This window comes from Armigeres subalbatus, chromosome 2 (assembly GCF_024139115.2).
Source record: "Armigeres subalbatus isolate Guangzhou_Male chromosome 2, GZ_Asu_2, whole genome shotgun sequence".
Lineage (NCBI taxonomy): Eukaryota > Metazoa > Arthropoda > Insecta > Diptera > Culicidae > Armigeres > Armigeres subalbatus.
The window spans coordinates 135416731-135437871 of record NC_085140.1 but is presented as its reverse complement, the minus strand read 5'-3'; the positions used below and the strand labels follow the sequence as shown (position 1 = coordinate 135437871).

Sequence of the window (21141 nt, the reverse complement as noted above, 5' to 3'; positions counted from 1 at the left end):
TATATTTGGATAATATCGAATTTATTCATTCATGCATAGACACGCACTGGAATGGTGATGATCAGCGATGGCAAAACCAAACCAGAACTGGCGCGACTTCACCTATCGATGGAAATGATCACCATCCAGAAGCAGGACACATCCACACCGGTGCCAACGCCAACCAGCGCCATCCATCCGCCAATAGAATCAAAGGTGGGTTTATTTTATACTTTGAACATACAGGGGATGGACAAAATAATTAGGATAGGCAAATTTTAGGTAAAATTAGATGTGTTGTAACTACCTTAGTTATCATCCGATTTTGACAATTCAGACATGCCTGAACTAGAAAATTAATGCAGTTTGACGGTATGTCCATGGAACCGACTATGGCCACCGGATTCCGGAGATATTCCGGGTTTTTCGGAGGTAGGTTCAAAACCGTAAATTTGAGGTGGATATTAGGAGAAGTTGTAGATAAAAATTGAATAATATTAGTGACCACAAATGAAGTAGGGCTCTTGCTGATTGGAACCATATATTGAGATTTGGAATCGGACCAGAATCAAGTGAGATATGGCCATTTCTTTAAAATCGGTTCCGATCGATACTTATCAAAGGGGTCAGGCCACAACTTCATTTGAATCTCGCTTTCTGATAGATCGTCCACCATGATTTCATTCTAGAAGGCCTCTTATGTGTCCAGAAGGAAAAACCAATTGAATAAACGAATTCAGGAGTCGCTGGGAACCCCGGGGAACCTGTGGAAGGGGACATTTTAGTTTTACCACCAAAATCAGTCATTCGACGGCTCTTTTTTCATGGTTTTCGATCAGGAAGCGAAGTATGAATAGAAAATGATCCATTGACGGCTCTGACCGCTTCCAGGATCTACGGATTGGCCCCGGGGAATCTGTGGAAGGGGACATTTTAGTTTTACCAAAAAAAACAGTCGTTCGACGGCTCTTTTTTCATGGTTTTCGATCAGGAAGCGAAGTATGAATATAAAATGGTCCATTGATGGCTTTGACCGCTTCCAGGATCTACGGATTGGCCCCGGGGAACCTGTGGAAGAGGACATTTTAGTTTTAGCACCAAAACCAATCATTCGAAGGCTCTTTTTTCATGGTTTTCGATCAGGAAGCGAAGCATGAATATAAAAAAATCCATTGACGGCCCTGGCCGCTTTCAAGACCTACGGATTGGACCCCGTATGAAAAAAGAGTTGTCCAATGATTGGTTTTTTGTTTTAAAACTAAAATGTCCCCTTCCACAGTTCCCCGGAGGCAATCCGTAAGTCCTGGAAGCGGTCAGATCCATTAATTGTCCAATTTATACTCATACTTCGCTTTCTGATCAAAACCCACGAAAAAAAGCCGTCGAGATATTGGTTTTGGTGCTACAACTTGAATGTTCCTTTCTACTGGTTTTCCGAGGGGAATCTGTAGGTCCTGAGAGCGATCAGAGTCATCAATGGTCAATTTTATATTAATACTTTGCTTATATTAAATGATTGATTTTGATGTAAAAACTAAAATGTCCCTCCCACTGGTTCCTCGTGGGCAACCAGTAGGTTCTGGAGGCAGTCAATGCTGTCAATGATCCTTTTAAATTTATACTTTGCTTCCTGATCGAAAACCTATAATAAGAGCCGTCGAATAACTGATTTTAGTGCTAAAACTTATATGTTCCCTTCCACAGGTTCCCCGGGGGCAATCCTTGTGTCCTGGAAGCGGTCAGAGCCGTCAATCATCCATTTTATTTTCGTACTTCGCTTCCTGATCGATAACCATGAATGAAGAGCTGTCTAATGGCTGGTTTTGGTGCTAAAACTAAAATGTCCCCTTCCACAGGTTCCTCGGGGCCAATCCGTAGATCCTGGAATCGGTCAGAGCCGTCAATGGACCATTTTATATTCATACTTCGTTTCCTGATTGAAAACCATGAAAAAAGAGCCGTCGAACGACTGGTTTTGGTGGTAAAACTAAAATGTCCCCTTCAACAGGTTCCCCGAGGCCAATGCGTAGATCCTGAAAGCGGTCAGAGCCGCCAATGGACCATTTTATATTCATACTTCGTTTCCTGATTGAAAACCATGAAAAAAGAGCCGTCGAATGACTGGTTTTGGTGGTAAAACTAAAATGTCCCCTTCCACAGGTTCCCCGGGGCCAATCCGTAGGTCCTGGAAGCGGTCAGAACCGTAAATTGACCATTTTATATTCATACTTCGCTTCCTGATCGAAAACCATGAAAAAAGAGCCGTCGAACGACTGTTTTTTTTGGTAAAACTAAAATGTCCCCTTCCACAGGTTCCCCGGGGCCAATCCGTAGATCCTGGAAGCGGTCAGAGCCGTCAATGGATCATTTTCTATTCATACTTCGCTTCCTGATCGAAAACCATGAAAAAAGAGCCGTCGAATGACTGATTTTGGTGGTAAAACTAAAATGTCCCCTTCCACAGGTTCCCCGGGGACATCCCAGCGACTCCAGGATTCGTTTATTCAATTGGTTTTTCATTCTGGACACATAAGAGGCCTTCTAGAATGAAATCATGGTGGACGATCTATCAAAAAGCGAGATTCAAATGAAGTTGTGGCCTGACCCCTTTGATAAGTATCGATCGGAACCGATTTTAAAGAAATGGCCATATCTCACTTGATTCTGGTCCGATTCCAAATCTCAATATATGGTTCCAATCAGCAAGAGCCCTACTTCATTTGTGGATACTAATATTATTCAATTTTTAACTACAACTTCTCCTAATATCCACCTCAAGTTTACGGTTTTGAACCTACCTCCGAAAAACCCGGAATATCTCCAGAATCCGGTGGCCATAGTCGGTTCCATGGACATACCGTCAAACCCCATTAATTTTCTAGTTCGGGCATGCCTGAATTGTCAAAATCGGATGATAACTAAGATAGTTACAACACATCTAATTTTACCCAAAATTTGCCTATCCTATTTATTTTGTCCATCCCTGTACCTAATATAATTTGCAATGTGGAAACCGTGAGTTTATGATTCCAGAATCGTTCAAAAATGGTAACCTGGCTTAGAAGATAATCGCAGATAATAACTGTGGAAGTGCTGAAAGAACAACAATTTTCAATCTATTGTTGAAAATTGAAATAGTTTGCTTAAAAATGTAGAAATCAGGGTGAAAGCAAATATTTAATGGATAATTTTCATTGATAATGAAAAATTTTATTTTGTCGGAATTTTATTCGCCCGAATGTAACAAATGCTCGAATCCCATTTCTCCGAAAAGTTCATCCACTCGAAAGGAACATCTTCCCGAACTAGAAATGCCTGAAAAATGGGCGAGACTTTTTGCGTATATACACACACATACTCACACCCATGCACAATTACACACACACATGCACATGGTGTTTCCCTCGGGAGATGACCCGGTCCTGGTACCAGTTCACTGATTCCCAGCCAGCCCAAGCGGAATCTGCCGAGGGGACGTGGCGGAGGTTTGACAGCGGGCTCTGTTGAATCTCTACAAAAACTACAGCTCTGTACAAGCGACTCGTGCCGCTTCGAAAGCACTTCAGCCTATCAACGGGAGTGCCAAACGGCACATTAGGATCGATACCAGTAAGGTCCTAATTTTGGTATACTGGTCACGGCTTATGACAACGGACATTATCTGGATAGTCTATCGGAAACGACGATTTTGGGCTGACGGTCGTGCTGTTCCACTCCCTGAGTAAGGAAGGGTTGAAATGGCGGCCGCCTCCGTCCCGGTAAAAAAAAACTAGCAGTCCTCCGAATACGTTCAATACTCGTCCACCAATTCACTAGGCTCGGTTGAGATTTTCCCGATTGCGCGATCGGCTCTGAACACGGCCATATAAGTGCTTGCAAAGACCTCACTGCTTGCAAAGACAATCCACGGATCATCGACTACGTACGATGGGTGGAGATAACGGTTTGGAGGGGGGCCCTATAGAATGAGTAATTCAACAAATCACGCAGAAGCAGACGCAGCGAACCCGTTCACCAGTAGTGGGTTGGTGAGAAAAGCCGAAAATAGTGACAGCAAAGAGATTGGTGGAGGAGCTCCACAATTTCGTGGATGGCAGGAACAACGTCCATAAGGAGATTAAGGACACGATTCACAAGATTCGAAAGGCGCTGGCATTGGCAGTGAATGAATTCGATACAGCAGTGCTTAGGGTCGGTCCAACGGAGCGCGCATTAGCGCTGGGTAAGGCTCCTGCTACCTTAGCTCCGCCGGAATAGAAACATATCGGCACAACTGCTCCGTTATATCCTAAGAAGAAGGGGAAAGAAGGAGGGAACATCAGTCTCCATGATTCCCAAAGCGCCAGAACTTCTCCGGGAGACGAGAGACCCGGCGGTCTAAACAAGCAAACGGGGGAGGACGCTGCCGCCGTCGTAGAGACAGACGCTACTTCACAAGGAGCAGGATGGAGTACCGTACTTGCCCAGAAGGAGAAAAGAAATAGACAGCTGAAGCGGAAAGAAGCGAGAAAAATAGAGCAGAACAAGAAAGAAAAGCCTCCGCCTCGTCAGAAGCCACCAAACGGGGAAGCCGTACTCGTCAAGCCGAACGACGCAAGGACGTATGCAGCGCTCCTCAAGAAGGTTAGAGAAGATCCGAAGGCGCATACAAATCGGAGAGATCCTCTTCGAGTTTAAGAAGGACCCTGCGGTCGATTGCTTGATTATGCAGGAGCGCATTGCAAAATCGCTGGGTGCAGAGGGGAAGTTAAATCTCTGACCCCAGAGATGATGATTATGTGCAGGGATTTAGACGAGATCACGTCGGAAGAAGAGCTTTAGAATGCTCTGAAGTCACGAGGTGCAAATGACAATCGAATAAGGAAAGCGTTCGTAGGAACACAAACAGCGATAATTCGTCTGCCAGTAACCGCTGCTAATAAGGCTCTACGGGAGGCAAACTGACTGTTGGATGGTCTAAATGCCAATTTAAAGCCGCTCTGCCAGTGAATAAACAAGCGGAGAGATGCTTCAAATGTTTGGGCTTCGGACACCGGGCAGGGGCTTGTCCGGACCGCTCCAACATGTGTTGGAAATGCGGGCAAACATGTCATTTTGCGAAAGACTGCACGCAAATACCCAGGTACATGCTTTGCACGGCGATCGCAGGTCAACAATAGTGGAAATAATCCTGAATCACTGCGAAACCGCACAGCAACTCTTGTGGCAGTCAACAACGGTAACAAAGTGCGATGTCGCGATAATTGCAGAGCCGTATCGAGTTCCTCACGATAACAGCAACCGGGTGACAGATAGTTCGGGAATGGCTGCAATACAAGCTATGGGCAAATTCTCAATTCAAGAAGTGGTGGGGCGTTCATGTCAAGTCTTCGTGATTGCCAAAATCAACGGCGTCTTTGTATGCAGCTGCTATGCACGGTCAGCCATATAATGGATCAGTTAACCAACAAGTTGATCGGACGAAGGCCAGTAGCCATAGCAGTTTACTTTAATGCCTGGGCTGTGGAGAAGGGGCAGTAGAGTGAGCAACATAAGAGGATATGTTCTGCAGAAGTTCTAAAGAAGCTAGATGTACGATTGTGCAATTAAGGCTCCATGAGCACATTTCGGAGAGACGGGAGGGAGTCTATAATTGACATCACGTCGATTGCTGCGATTTTTCCATATCGTGAGGCCAACACGATGATACATTTACCGTGCGGCATCGAAATCCGTACACTTAAGCACCTTAGTATATGAAAAAGTCATTGGAAAATAGGAATCGAATGTAAATAAAACGTTTGTCATTGACACAGGGGCATGAAGGCTTCTACTTTTGAAGTGTTTCACATTTGCTCATTAAAAACTTCGAAAAACATTATAAAATAATGAATTAAATCAGCTACTCCTGACTCGAAATTCGTCCACCGTGGACGGATTTCGAATCAAAGGATCAAAATCCGTACAGCTATTTTTTAACTAAATATTTAAATTGAAACAGTCTGATTGACTAAACTACCACTGTAAACAGTTCGATGCGCACCTTGTATTCCGCTTATCTTATGTAATGATTCACAATTAGCAATTAAAACACAGTCACTTTTGGTGCAATTATGCTCTACCCGAAAACAAAATGGCGGCACAAACTGCGCGTTTGGTGGGTGGTGATGTGTTTTGATTTTTGTTGTTTTAATTTCAAAGCCTTCTTTCCAAGTCTATGCCCTAAAGCTCACTGCCAAGAATCTGAACAGGATAAGATTAATTCTTTCTGCAATAATTACCTTTATCCTCTTTTAATTTATTGATATCTCATGAGGTGGACGGATTTCGGGTCCCGCACGGTATATCATTTTCAAGGTGAAAATCAATACAGATACTTAAAAAAAGGGTATTTAAACGTTTTCAAGCGAGATTCGATCTAAAATTGTTCTCAGGTGATCCTTAATGATGATATTAATTTATAGCTTTTTTCTACCTTTCTTACAAAAATATGATTTACAAAATAAAACTTTTGATTAGGTTCCAAATCCGATCAAGCAACAAAATTGTTAGCGTCGGAAAGATTGGAGTTTCCTTAAAAAGCTCCACGAAAAACATTTCACGCATCCTCACGCAATCGTGACTTGTTTTTATTTTAATATAGTGAAGTTTGCTAAAAAAAGTTAGACTTCCATAAATATTTAATTTAAGTATTTATAATTTTGAGCGACAAAGTTCACTTAAATGGTTGCTTCAAAAGAAGAGTAAGACTTTGATAAACGATCATTAAAAAGCATACACTTTTTTGGAGGTAAAAGGTTGTTAAGAAATGAAGCGGTTGATTTGCACTTCGTATTTATTTGATCTGCTCCAGTGATTGTAATATCAATGCATTATCCAGGGACTTAAACATTATCCGATGACAAATTTATATAGTCGAAGTGAACAAACAAAGTACATCTTAAACTAAATTAATGATTTCGTGTGTGTTACTTCTACGTGAAGTTAAACGATTTACAATGATATGGAAATGCTAAGATCATCTTCCAAACTTGGACGTACATGTTCATGATAGCATTAGAGGCGAAAGTATAGAGAATTGATAGTTCCGTTAGGATACGGCAGGCATGAAGAATGTTTTTATAGAAGTCGATTTGAAAGCGAGCGGAGGGCAATATTTGTGATGGCACATATCGCACGACCTTCCTTCTGCCATAGCTCCCGTATGAAGGGGAGGAAGAATATCAGTGTGGAAGCTGTGGAGATATATCAGCTTCCACGCAGTAATCCTGAAAGAAGACTTCCATATCAAAAATACATCTTTCAGGAAAATTTAGTAAGTAATAATTTAAAAATGAAGATTATCATAAAAATCATACTCATTGAGGGAGTCAGAGGTAGGCACCACTCGTCGCAAGCACGCTGTAGTTCTCAAAGTCAGCGTTCTTGTGCCAAGTGGTGCTCTATCAAATAACAATAACTGACCCCGCTAGTGGTCATATATCACTGCTACATCTTTACAAAGAGCACAAAAACAAAATAGAATATGCTTTACTACTTATTGTATGCATTTAAAGACGAGAAATGATTGACATAGTTTTGGCCACGCTTTTACACTACGTACTCCTATATGAAACGCTGAGTACCAACAAGTGTCCAATGAGGAGCTTGCAGAAGCAGCGAAGCGTCTGCAGACGAAGAAAGCCCCCGGTCCGGATATAATACCGAACGCGGTGCTGAAAGCTGCGCTCGTGGCATGTCCGGATATGTTCAGAAAGGGTGCTGCAAAAGTGCCTGGACGAAGGCAACTTCCCAGAAATGTGGAAGATCCAGAAGCTGGTGTTGCTGCCGAAGCCAGGAAAGCCTCCGGGTAATCCGGCTTCGTACAGACCTATATGTCTGTTTGACACATTCGGGAAGCTCCTGGAGGGGATTATCCTGAATAGGCTTGCGAAATGTATGGAGGGCGAGCGCGGACGAAGATGCAGTTTGGGTTCCGCAAAGGAGTATTGACGGTGGATGCAATTCGAACAGTGCTCGAGAGCGCTGAGAAGGCGTCCAAACAGAAGCGAAGAGGAGATCGATATTGCGCAGTGGTAACAATAGACATAAAAAATGCGTTCAATAGTGCCAGCTTCGAAGCCATCGCATCAGCGTTGTATAGAATGCGGGTCCTAGTTACCTGTGCCATATCCTGAAGAGCAGAGTGTTGGTGTACGACACTGACGCAGGGCGTAAGTCGATGCGGGTTACAGCGGGCGTTCCTCAAGGCTCCATTCTCGGTCTAACTCCTTGGAACGGGATGTACGATGGAGTTCTGAGTCTGCGGTTGCCTAAAAAAGTTAAAATCGGGGACTAGACCGAGTAGTTCGCGATGAAATACAACCAGTTACGGGTCGACTGGGCACCAGTGAACCGGACGCCCTGCTCCCCTGGAATCGCTGGGCTAACCCTAGCACTCGGCTGGTTGGCTTCGGAAGAACCTCCTTCCCCGTTTTGTCGGAGTAGTTTAGATTCGCCGTTGGGACGATACCGAGTAGATTGTGAAGAATGAGCTGCTAGAGCCGCCGAGACACCAGGCTGGGTACACCGGCGATGATACAAAGGAGTGCTGCTGAACAACACTACAGGCCGACTTCTTCGAAGTAAAACATATTGGTAGTACCGGAGAAGTTTAGGTAAAGACACGAATAGGATGAAAAGATAGAAAGCTCGAATGATAGAACCCATGAAGTAGACAGTTTTATCTTGCGGTCCGAGGGGAAGCAAGGTAACAAAACAAGTAAAGGAGGTTTTTTCCCTCGGGGTTTTTCCTCGCATCACTTTGGAAGCAAGTTTCCATAGAAGCAAGGATTACCTAATTGTGAAAGGTAACTTAGCAGGCGTGATCACCAGCGCCCAATCCCCCTAGCAGGCTGCACGAGGAGATGGTGAATTTTTCCAAGCAGTTTTGCACACCCACACATCACCTCAATTCGACGAACAGAGTCGATTGGTATATAACACTATGGGTCACCGGGCCTCCTATAAAAAGTTTTTTTTTAGAGAATATATAGCTTTACGTGTACTTAATACAAGAAAGGCAAATACGGCAAAAATCACAAAATTGTAGTTACAGATTAACTGCGTGGTTCCTACGTCACCCTTCGTACATCATATGGAATTTCATACTCTTATTTCTTAGATTGGATTTCAATGTTTATCATGGTAAAATTTCGAATAAAATAAAAACATTATAATGAACCCTTAGTTGACGCTCAATTGCACTAATGCAAATCAATATAATTTCCCTGCTGATAACAAGCGCACCCAATTATGACATACATATGCTATGCCAGGGAAAACGACCAATCCTAAAACATTCGTGTTTGTTCCACCACGGCATGTGTCGTTGAGCATCGACATTTACTCTAGTTATTCAATCTACTATCGCTATAATTGCACTACATACTGCATCCATCTACGCACCCGCCTTATTGGCTTGGGCACCTAGTCAAGGGTCGCGGATAATTTGACTGATTAGGTAGGACGGCGACTAGCCTCGGCTTAATCTCAAACCGGACGGGAATGGTTATTCAAATCGCACATAAATTAAAATCCCACATAAAACGAGCTGGCTACGCAGTCTCTCGTGTACTACTGCTCATGCGTCGTTGGTCGGTGTTCGATGCATTCACCGACTGAAACTGCTGGAGGTTGATGACATGTTTGCAGAGAGCTCAATAAATCAACTCGTATGACTGGCTTGCATACTTGCAGGGCATTCGAATTCTATATGGTCGGGGTTCTACCAAAACACACCAAGCGCCAACAAAAAATCACTTATTTTTCAGCCCAAGCTTTCGTTTAGTCGATTTAATTGATCGCAAATCGCATCGAATATACCCCAACCCCATAACTGAGGATATCATACATCAAATTTGCATATGAATTGATATGAAATTATTCCCGTTTTTTTTTGTGCGAACAAAATATTACAAGTCAGTCAAAAAGCCGCTTGGTGCGGTTTGGCTGAACCCCGACCATATCAACTTGGGTTATCAATGCCAACCCATTCTGAGGTAGAAACACGGGAAGGCATCCACTTTTAAGGGAATTCAACTTTTCTTAACGTCTTGCGTTACAATTGCTTATGAACTATTTTGCCATAGAAACGCAATTTGTTTTCTTAATTCTTTAGCCCATTCTCATTCTACTCATTCTACTGAGCACCAATTGAAGACCTTTAAGAAAATTAGGATAAGTTTTTTTTTATTTGAGTAATCAATGAAACTGATTGAAACAGTTTCACGCTAATGCACTAACAGCAATACTCTTCCTATAACACTGCTAGTTTTCAGCAATTTGCAACAATTTCCAAACTGTCTGTTTATTTTAGAGAGGCCTAGCTAGGTGTCGGCTAGATCGCATCCCACACAGAAAGTATGTACACAGTGGAATGCAAATTAGGAGCCTCATGTTGGGTGTCCCCTTTCACACCTGGTTTGCAAATACGTCTATACGGTTGACGGCTAAGTAAAAAGGGCAAGCGTAGATAAGTACCTCCGAACCATTAGCATGAGGCTAATAAATTATGCGTAGGTACAACACGGTGTGTCCGTAGTCGATGGGATTATGTGAACGCGTGTTTCTTTGAGGGAAATCGGGTAAAATCGTCACGGAAGAAGGCAACCTATCGACCCTCGCCAGCAACGTGCTAATTAGTGTACTGATGTGATGTGAAGTGGATCGTTGGAACAGGAGCGTATTAATTTTTGATATTATTTTTTTACTTCGCAGGAACGTATGGTACAAATTACACGACAGAAAGTCGGCGGCCTAGGATTAAGCATAAAGGGAGGAGCCGAACATAAACTTCCAATTCTGATATCTCGCATCTACAAGGACCAAGCTGCTGACGCAACAGGTCAGCTTTTCGTGGGTGATGCGATTATCAAGGTAAATATGATATTATTTTCAAATAACAATGAAGTATCGTGTCGAAATTAAAGAATTCACGAATCGTGTAAAAGTTCGATGGCCATATTAATAACCAATGTGCCCAATTACTCTGTAAAAATAAACAGCCCGGCCATTTTTTATGAAGGCCTGTGTGTTCTCTAGCCAGCAAGTGAAAATTGCAGTTTGGGAAAACACCTGTCTAGCATTCTGGAGTTGTGGGTTCATACCCAACCGTAGAAAGTGGATACCTGCAATACATGTTTCAAACTAAATCTTCCACATGTTGGGCAATTATACAAATCAAGTTTTAAACATTATAAAATATGCATATTTGAGTTCTGTATCCAGATTTCTTTCATCGACTGATGTGAATATTCATTTTGATTTTTTTTAAACTGCTTACAAAAGCTGCTCCAACCGCTTTTCTATTCATCTTGGTGCTACCCTCAAACGCCATTTTTTATCAAGTTATTGAAAATTTTCGACTCTCACAATTTTTTGTTCTGTGTTTACAGGTAAGTTTACCGCAGGGTTTGAATCCAGAGAAAAAAAATTGTTTCCGAATATTATCAGTATCTGCTTTTAACGAATTTTGTACTGTATTTAGACTGGCAGTGTGAGAGGGTAGTCTAAGGTTGGCGGCCGCACTGTGTGGAATTCTCGTACAAATGGGTATCATACATATTAAGAAAAAACTGTATGAAAGCAACATATACCGTGGAAGACTGAAATCCGTACAGCACCGAGATCCTTCCACATCATGAAATATTATCAATTGAAGGGGGTTGAGGTAATTAATTTTTAAATAATAATTATAAACAATAACAAAATATAAAATAATAAATAAACTATTTATCCTAACTCATATACTTGGCAGTAAGCTTTACATTCAATGAGATGAACAGTAGGCTTTGAAAATAAAACAACATAAATCCAAAATAAATCACCACCCACCAAACGTGAAGTTTCTGATGCCATTTGTTTCTGTGCAATACAACTAAAAGTAACTGTGTTTTTTTTTCAATATGCGAATCATAAAGTAAGACAAGGGAAGATCCATTAACGCAAAAATTGGGGATTTTCAATTCCCCCTCCCCAGTATGTCACACTTTTTGTAAGAAACATCTAAAAATTGTAACTAATGGGGCAGCCATCACTTCGGCACACATGAGACTCCCCTCCTTATAACCTCAGGGTTGGCATACGCGCTTGATTCTCTCGCAACCAAGAAAACACCTGTAGGGTAACGGTACCAATAGTGGAGGTATTAGTAGATCCACAAAAGAAAATTTTTTAAAATTGATAATTACGGGAAATTTACTGCTTTATTATCTTAGTCAATAGATAAACTAATAAATTTGCTAACAAAAATGAGATAGATGTCATTTAACATCAGCAATTACCAAATATTGCTTGCACCACTATGGGTACACTGTTCCTTTAGTGGCGGTAAAAATTAATTTTGGTTCCTATAGTGGTGCTATCCATGGGTTTCTTATGAGACTCACCACTTTTGGTACAGTTGCACCACTATAGGTGCAAGGGAGTCAATTTTGTTAAGGAAAATCATTGTTTTCAATAGTTTTTCAAGCGAAATCGGTAAGTTGCATTTAACAGGATATTTAAAGCACGACGCATCAACTGAAACCATCGTAGAGTCTATAAATATGATAAATCTCATTAAAACCCCACTACCTCCACTATTGGTGCTACCTCCACTAAGGGTACGGTTACCCTATACCGTTTAGCAACCTTTCCACTTTATTGAGCACACAGGTACCTTCACTCCCACTTTCTTAATCGGCTATCTCCTACCTTCTCACTATCCTTTCTTGCTACGCTTCTTCTGTTGACGGGGCCCCTTCACCGTTTCACCACCTTCACACGCCTTTCCTCCGTTTCTCCTTCAAGCAGGCGATGATCGCTTGTCCCTTCGCAACGGAGCTGCTCCTTGACCGAGTCGCTCGCGGATGGATTCGACGGCGTCACGGCCCTTCAAGCAAAATGGCGGCTCCCACGAACAAGGCTTCTGCGGACCTGCTCGAGCAGGGATTGCGGCTCAGAACCTACTCCCGCACTTGTGGCCGGAGACACAGGTAACAACCAAGGAAAATTCAACCGAAGAACAAAAGGGGTCCTGCGAGCACATTGAGGAAAATGGTACCGTTTTAGTTTTGGGAGGGGTTAGAGCTCTGGTCGAGGGTTTTTACCTGGATGGCTTCTTCAACTTCACAGCTTCCACTGTCTCACAAGGCTTCACTCCACTTGCTTTTAATTGATGCTTTCTAAAAAAGTTCTGTATAAATTTGAACGTCTGTCGTGTTTGGATATTGCTTTCAAAACGATTCCAAGCAGTGGCGAAGCCACAGGGGTGGTTTTGGACATAAACCACCCCCCCAAGACAAAATTTTTAAAAGAAATTTTTTTTTTCGAGAAAAAATGTCCGGAGAACCAGCCGCCCCCCCCCAGACCAATTTTCTGGCTACGCCACTGATTCCAAGCAATGGCGCAGAATCCTCGACCAAGTTTATTTCCCCTCCGAGCTTTTCGCTTATCATGGCGCCTTCTACGCCACCCCCCAATGGCCGCCCATTTTTCCGTGATGCTGCAACTGGTGGTGAATAGCGGAACTGGTTTGTGGTGTGGCTGCATCCTTTCCGGTGGGTGATGGGTGGTTGTGATGCTTCACGCATATTCAAATATGTTTTTGGTTTCTTACTTCATTTATAATACGGAACAAAAACGCGAAAATCTCACACATCTCGAAATGACAGACACACCACATGTTACAAAATTTTGAATTCTTTTCGAAAGAATTTTCGTACGTACGAGAATTTTCGAATCCAAATCTGTTAAGTAAAGCATAAGATATCAGCGAAGAGCTAATGCACCGATTCTGGAACATTTTGATTGTGATAAACTGCAAAGAGCTAGGTTCAATCAAAGGTAATTGCCTATTTCCGGGGATTAAACCACCCGACTTGGACGTTAATTTACAATGTTATGAAAACTCATATGTGAATATGTACGTTATGTGGAAGATATTGTTTTGAAAAATGTATTGGAGGTAACCACTTTCCCTTCGATGGGACTCGAACCCATGACCCTACAGTACGCTAGACTGGTGCTTTAACCAACTAAGCTACGAAGGACCTCCATCGGCCTTCGCAACCTAGCGGCTACTGAACGAGCTCGAGATTCCCAAATTGGACGCATAGTCAAATCACTCGCAATCCATTTATCAAGCCAATACTTCCACATGTGTATTGTACACGTCCACATCAGAGGAGCGTGAGTATTTAGAATGTCTGGCGGCTATACACATTCTTCATCAGCAACGGTACTGATCAAGTGAGGTTGTGTAAGCTATTTGCCAGTCGGTCGTCAAGCTCAGACCCGACCGCATTGCGTAGGCAAGAGCACGCAACTCAAGTTCAGTTCAATCAAAGGTACACATACACATGTGGAAGTATTGGCTTGAGAAATGGATTGCGAGTGATTTGACTATGCGTCCAATTTGGGAATCTCGAGCTCGTTCAGTAGCCGCTAGGTTGCGAAGGCCGATGGAGGTCCTTCGTAGCTTAGTTGGTTAAAGCACCAGTCTAGCGTACTGTAGGGTCATGGGTTCGAGTCCCATCGAAGGGAAAGTGGTTACCTCCAATACATTTTTCAAATCAATATCTTCCACATAACGTACATATTCACATATGAGTTTTCATAACAGTGCAAAGATCTAATTAACCCTAAAACAATAAACAGTTATTGCAAAGCAACCTACCGGTTATGTTTACAGCTGTATTGGCTGGAGTGCCAATGCAAGCACTTAATAAAAAGTCAGACTCATCATGCCAGGTAATCATTAAGAGAGGAAAATTTACATGATGTTTTCATTCGTGCTATGAACTCGATAAGCTTATTAAACTTACACTGATGGACATAAGTATTCGGCATGTTTTAATAGCATTTTCTATGAAAACATAACAAATACTTCTGTGTATGTATTCTGGAATACACAGAAGATATTCAAAGTTTTGGAATGAATTAAAGTTTCTGCAGTACAACATATTTGAGTAGAGAGAAAAATGCCCTGGCAGATAATTTAATCGATCTCAACGAAATAAATATAGACGTTAATAGTGCCTGTTTTATCGTGCATCTGTTCAGTAAGCAGATAGCGTATTTGATATACTGCCTATGATCGCATATCAGTGTCATTTGAATTTTCGTCGTTTTCGAGTTAGCATCTGTAACGGTCATTTTCATCATAATATTATCAAATGGAACTGTAAAATAGGAATGTTTGTTGAGGAAAAGTTAGAAAAAATATCAAGCCGGTTTGTACCAGATTAAAACTGACCGCATATGAGTACCTTTTTATTTGATAATGGGACTCATATGTGGTCATTAAACTTGTAGGCATTATTTATTTAAAGTTTTTTTACTTGTCATAAGTTTGTACAATTCCATTCAATTCCGCTACTCTATTGTATCTTTGACAGATACGTATTTTGACTCCAGCAGTAAGGCCGTCTTCAGTGTCTCGTACTTGATTCGACTTGAAAAAGGAACTTCCCGGAGTAGTTCTTGGAGGAATGTTCTGCAGAATATCTTGAAAAAAATCTGTGGGAATTCCGAAACCATATCCCGGAAAAAGCTGGCCACTTGCCTGCACAAACTGATAGTCAGAATCTGGGAAACCGAACAGCTACCGGAGGAGTGGAAGGAAGGGGTTATATGCCCCATCTACAAGAAAGGCGACAAACTGGAGTGTGAGAACTTTCGAGCGATCACCATCCTTAATGCCGCCTACAAAGTGATATCCCAGATCATCTTCCGTCGTCTGTCACCATTAGTGAACGAGTTCGTGGGAAGTTATCAAGCCGGCTTCGTCGACGGCCGCTCGACAACGGACCAGATCTTTACTGTACGGCAAATCCTTCAAAAATGCCGTGAATACCAGGTCCCAACGCACCATCTGTTCGTTGATTTCAACGGTGGATGGTGTGCAAAACTGTGTGAAGATTTCGGGCGAACACTCCAGTTCGTTCGAATCGCGCCGGGGACTAAGACAAGGTGATGGACTTTCGTGCCTGTTGTTCAACATTGCGCTAGAAGGTGTCATGCGGAGAGCCGGGTGTAACAGCCGGGGTACGATTTTCAACAGATCCAGTCAATTTATTTGCTTCGCGGATGACATGGACATTGTCGGCCGAACATTTGCAAAGGTGGCAGAACTGTACACCCGCCTGAAACGTGAAGCAACAAAAGTTGGACTGGTGGTTAATGCGTCAAAGACAAAGTACATGCTTGTGGGCGGAACCGAGCGCGACAGGGCCCGTCTGGGAAGCAGTGTTACGATAGACGGGGATACCTTCGAGGTGGTCGAGGAATTCGTCTACCTCGGATCCTTGCTAACGGCTGACAACAACGTTAGTCGTGAAATACGAAGGCGCATCATCTGTGGAAGTCGGGCCTACTACGGGCTCCAGAAGAAACTGCGGTCAAAAAAGATTCGCCATCGCACCAAATGTGTTATGTACAAGACGCTAATAAGACCGGTTGTCCCCTACGGACATAAAACATGGACAATGCTCGAGGAGGACTTGCAAGCACTCGGAGTATTCGAGAGACGGGTGCTTAGGACCATCTTTGGCGGTGTGCAAGAAGACGGTGTGTGGCGGCGAAGAATGAACCATGAGCTCGCCCAGCTCTACGGCGAACCCAGTATCCAGAAGGTAGCTAAAGCCGGAAGGGTACGATGGGCAGGACATGTTGCAAGAATGCCGGACAGCAACCCTGCAAAGATGGTGTTCGCTTCCGATCCGGCAGGTACGAGACGGCGTGGAGCGCATCGAGCGAGATGGGCAGACCAGGTGCAAAACGACTTGGCGAGCGTGGGGCGTATCCGAGGATGGAGAGATGCGACCTCGAACCGTATATTGTAGCGTCAAATTGTTGATTCAGTGTTATCTGTTTAGATGTAAACTAAATAAATGAATGAAATGAATGAATCTTCTTCAGGGCTCAATGGCAGTCAATTTTTGTTAATTACCGCTACTTTCTTACGGAGATTTGTCCTGTTCGGTTTTCTACATGAAACCGAACAGGACGAATCTCCGTAAGAAAGTAGTGGTAATTATCAAATTGACTGCCATCGAGCCCTGAAGAAAATCCCATCCCCGGATCGAAACTCCGGCGATGATGTAAAACTGTCAACGTTATTACCCGTGACTGAAAGCCAATCCGAAAATTAAGTTAAATATAATTAGTCTACCAAATAAATTATTCCTCATTTTAGTAGTATCAATATCAATGTCGTAGCACTCGTGTCAGTGGCGTAGCCACGGAGAGGGGTGGGGTGAGTGGACATAAACTCCCTCCAGAGACAAAATTTTTAGAAGAATTTTTTTTCGAACCCTCTCAAATTAAAAAATGTTCAGTAACCCCCGCCCTCAGACCATTTTTCTTGCAACCCTGCCCTTTGTATTTTAAAGCGATGGTGAATAGCAGGTACGACAGACCATTACCCTAGAAACACAAATGTTTCGTATGTCATATATGACATTCCGTATTAGATTCAGTCATAATCATCTTACCGCGACCATTTCTTACCGCGACTTGTGCTGCTCGAGCACCTTTCTGTAACGCTCTGCGCATTTCATAGGGTATCGAGAATACCTCTGAAACTCGAAATCCGTGTTCATTAGACTGGCCCAGGATAGGAAAAGTTGTCGAATTTTACGGGGCTTAATCTTAATCTCCTGGAGTTCTCACCCAGGATTGTGCCTTTAGGTACAAAATTTAATCTCTGAAAATTTCAGCTCAATCGCTTGATGCATATTAAGCTGGCGTATTTAATTTGAAGTTTACATGGGGGTTCCAGCCCAATTATAAAGGAAAATACACTTCCGTTCCAAAAATGTGTTCGGTATGCCCGATTGAGCTCAAAATTGCAACAAAGGTAGTTAATATGTTAAAGATCAATTCCACAGAACATTACGATGATTAAATAAACTTTCAATTGTTGGAGTTGGGTTGTGTACTTTGGAATTCATTGATTGCTATGATAAATGTGCTCATGTTATGCATATGCAAGGCATAGATTTTTGTGTTACATTTTCATACCGATTTTCCAGATTTTCAATGCCAATCACTTTCATTGCATTCAGTTTTACAAAGATTTTGAAACGTATTGTAGGAAAATCTAGCACTCTATCGAATGCCTTTTTGTGAACAGGCGAGCAAATCGGAAAACCTTGTCAATAGCCAGGAACAATGATATTGTTTTATCTATAGTTTACAATATTAACACATACTACAGTCAGAATCCAATGGAAAAAATAATTTCGAATCATGTCAATCTTCACCAGTGATTTTATGTAGGCATCATGTGTAGTGTGGTTAAGCATTGTGTGGTGTAGGGGAACTGTACCGGTTTTGGCCATGTTCCTAATTTGGCCTATTTTGAGAATAACTCCAAAAATAAAGCAAATCGCGAGGGTTTTATTAGTTCCAACAAAAGATATATCCCTCACGGTTCAACGCTGCTTTCAACCGATGGATTATTTTGGAAAAATATGTATTTTCCAGGCTTAGTCAAATTAGGCACTAAGTTGGCCAAAACCGGTGCACTTCCCCTAGTTCTACTCTTCTGAGGCCACATATTTCATTTTATTAACACATTCCAAGGCAAATCTCGTGAAAAATGCCTAAATATATTTTCTCTGATAATTCCGCTATTTGAGCTGTTCGGAGTCGGTACAAATATGAAACTAACCCTCCTGCGGCCATTTTTTTTTCATTTTGCGGTTAATCTAACAAGTCTTGATAGAATGACGCGTTTCTTTACAACAGAGAAAAAAAGGTTGTGAAAAACGAATCTTGCTACACTGCGTAATTTATTGCAAATTGTGTAAATTTTTAGACATTGTCTAAAGTTTCTATTATAGTAATGTTTTATATTCCTGATGATGATGCCAAGTTATAGTTGTCTTGCTTAAATGCCGCTGGTCATGTTAGGCTAGTGAGTGCTGCATTTATTCCTTTTAAGAGTGAAAGGAATAAAAAATGCACAAGGATTTTAATGAATAGAATCTTCTCAGTATAGATATGTGATACATCCAGCTTGTTAACTTAATTAAATCCACACACCAAGTCCATCCCCAACATATTCAATCCCAGGGCCTGTGCATTACCGAGTAGGAAGTAATCAAACACAAAAGGGATCATGCAAGGACTCATTTCACTTTCAGGTAAAAAGCCACATTTCAAAACCACCTCGAACCACACGTCTCGTGATGCAACGAGTAACGAGGTCTTATACCTGACTAAAATAAAAGCTCCTATTGAAAAAATAGAAATTTTCCATAAATGAAATCAGGAAGTTGTCAATAAAGAAATCAGGGTATGAGCTATGAATAACTTTAAAATTTCCACAAATAATGCAAAATTTCCATCCACAAAACAAAAATAAATTAGCATTTTTAAAAGCAAAAATTACGATTATAAAAAAAGAATTTTGGATATTAGCAATAATCAAATAAGCAATAAGCAAAAAAAATAGAAACTGCTCATTTATTTTTGTTTTGTTCAAAATTCTTAAATGTTTATGGAAATATTGCATTATTTGTGGAAATTTTATATTCATTTATTGCTCATACCCCGATTTCCTATTTTTTATGAAAAAATTCTAATTCTTCATGGACATTTTATTTTGCTGCCTTTATACCTTCCTGAATCCTGGCAGGGGATCTGATTGGATGGATGGTTGTGTGTTCATCTCTCTACGAAGTGCGGAGGGTAAATTACATCCCTGAGGAAGCTCTAAAATGGTTGCACGTCGAAAGGGTTCCTGGCATGTGCAATAATTGTCAAATGATGCTCCGGAAGACTGGTGCTTGAATGATTGTGTCCGTTGTACATATTTGTTTTCTCGCTCTCCACCATAACAACGCATTCCCACTGGAACATGGTCATTGAGGGATTTATTTTTGAATCGTCTTTGTATAATTAATTTCAACGAAAAGCTAGTAACTGAGAGTTCATTACGTATTGCATTACGTAAGATAATTAAAATCAGCAGCAAAATAGGCATATTATGGAAAAATAAAAATTCTACAAATAATTTTCTATATAATAAAAATGAAATGGTCTGTGTTCGTATCCGCATAATTCGAAAACGGCTGGATGGATTTTCTCCATTCCTTCAGCAAATATGACCGTTATCATGTCCGACGGGTTTATATGATATTTTCTTATGCGAAAATCACGAGTAAGGTTGAGTAAATCGTGAATTTGTATTTGTATAAATATTTTGCATGGGCAGTTCACAATGCCATTTTTTGCCTACTATGCAGGACAACGTCTGCCGGGTCAACTAGTGTTTGATAATTATTGATTTACAAATATGTAATACCATTTTTTTAGGAAATGATAGTTTTATTTAATGTTTATCGAAATCTCAGATACATTTATTGGAGTTCTGCCTCAATAGTTTTTTGCCTTTCCCGTACAAAAAAGTTGTACTATCATCATTCTAAAAATAAACTTTTTTAGGAGGCTTGGAGGTTCATAGTGTTATATAACATATAGCGGAACTTTTCCAATCTCCATCTCATATATTCGTATGACATATATTAATTTCATCGCGAAACAAAGAAATACAGCACTAATTTCTTCGCTTCTTTTGATCAACTGCTGAAAAAAAATCACAAAAATTAGAAACAAATTAAATTGCTTTGCATTGCTTTGTTTTTGATGGGATGAATATCGGAGCCATGCCCTATATCAAGACTTTCTCGCAACTAGTTACATTCAACTGGGAGCGAATCCTAATTGATCACTAATAGCTGAATTAATTTGATTTTGTTTTTCTAACTTATCTTTTGTACTTATTCTTCTTGTACTTCCTTCTTTGCCCTACAGGTTAATGGTGAATACATAACTGCCTGCCCACACGATGATGCCGTGAATATTCTTCGAAATGCTGGTGACATTGTAGTCCTAACTGTTAAACATTACCGAGCAGCAACACCGTTCCTTCAAAAGCAACGTGAGTAAACCGAATGTGGACGCAAACAATTGTGGTCTGGTCTTACATAAAGGGATAATGTGGAGCAATCCTTCAAATTTAATACCATCATGAGCGATAAGCTTTAATTCCATAGAATACCGTCCCGATATCCACCAATCCATTTCGTCACTGTCCAACCACAAGTCGACAGCCACTGTATACCTAAATTAACCCCACAGCAGGGGGATTTT

At 41.4% G+C, this 21141-nt stretch overlaps 1 protein-coding gene across 1 annotated transcript in view; it reads left to right on the top strand.

Moving 5' to 3' along the window:
* Positions 1-21141, top strand: part of LOC134210896 (gamma-1-syntrophin-like) — a 182043-nt gene that overhangs the window by 140351 nt on the left and 20551 nt on the right. The window contains exons 3-5 of the mRNA XM_062687322.1: positions 40-195; positions 10717-10875; positions 20803-20929. Coding sequence (XP_062543306.1) covers positions 40-195; positions 10717-10875; positions 20803-20929 — 442 coding nt within the window. The remainder of the gene's footprint in view (positions 1-39; positions 196-10716; positions 10876-20802; positions 20930-21141) is intronic.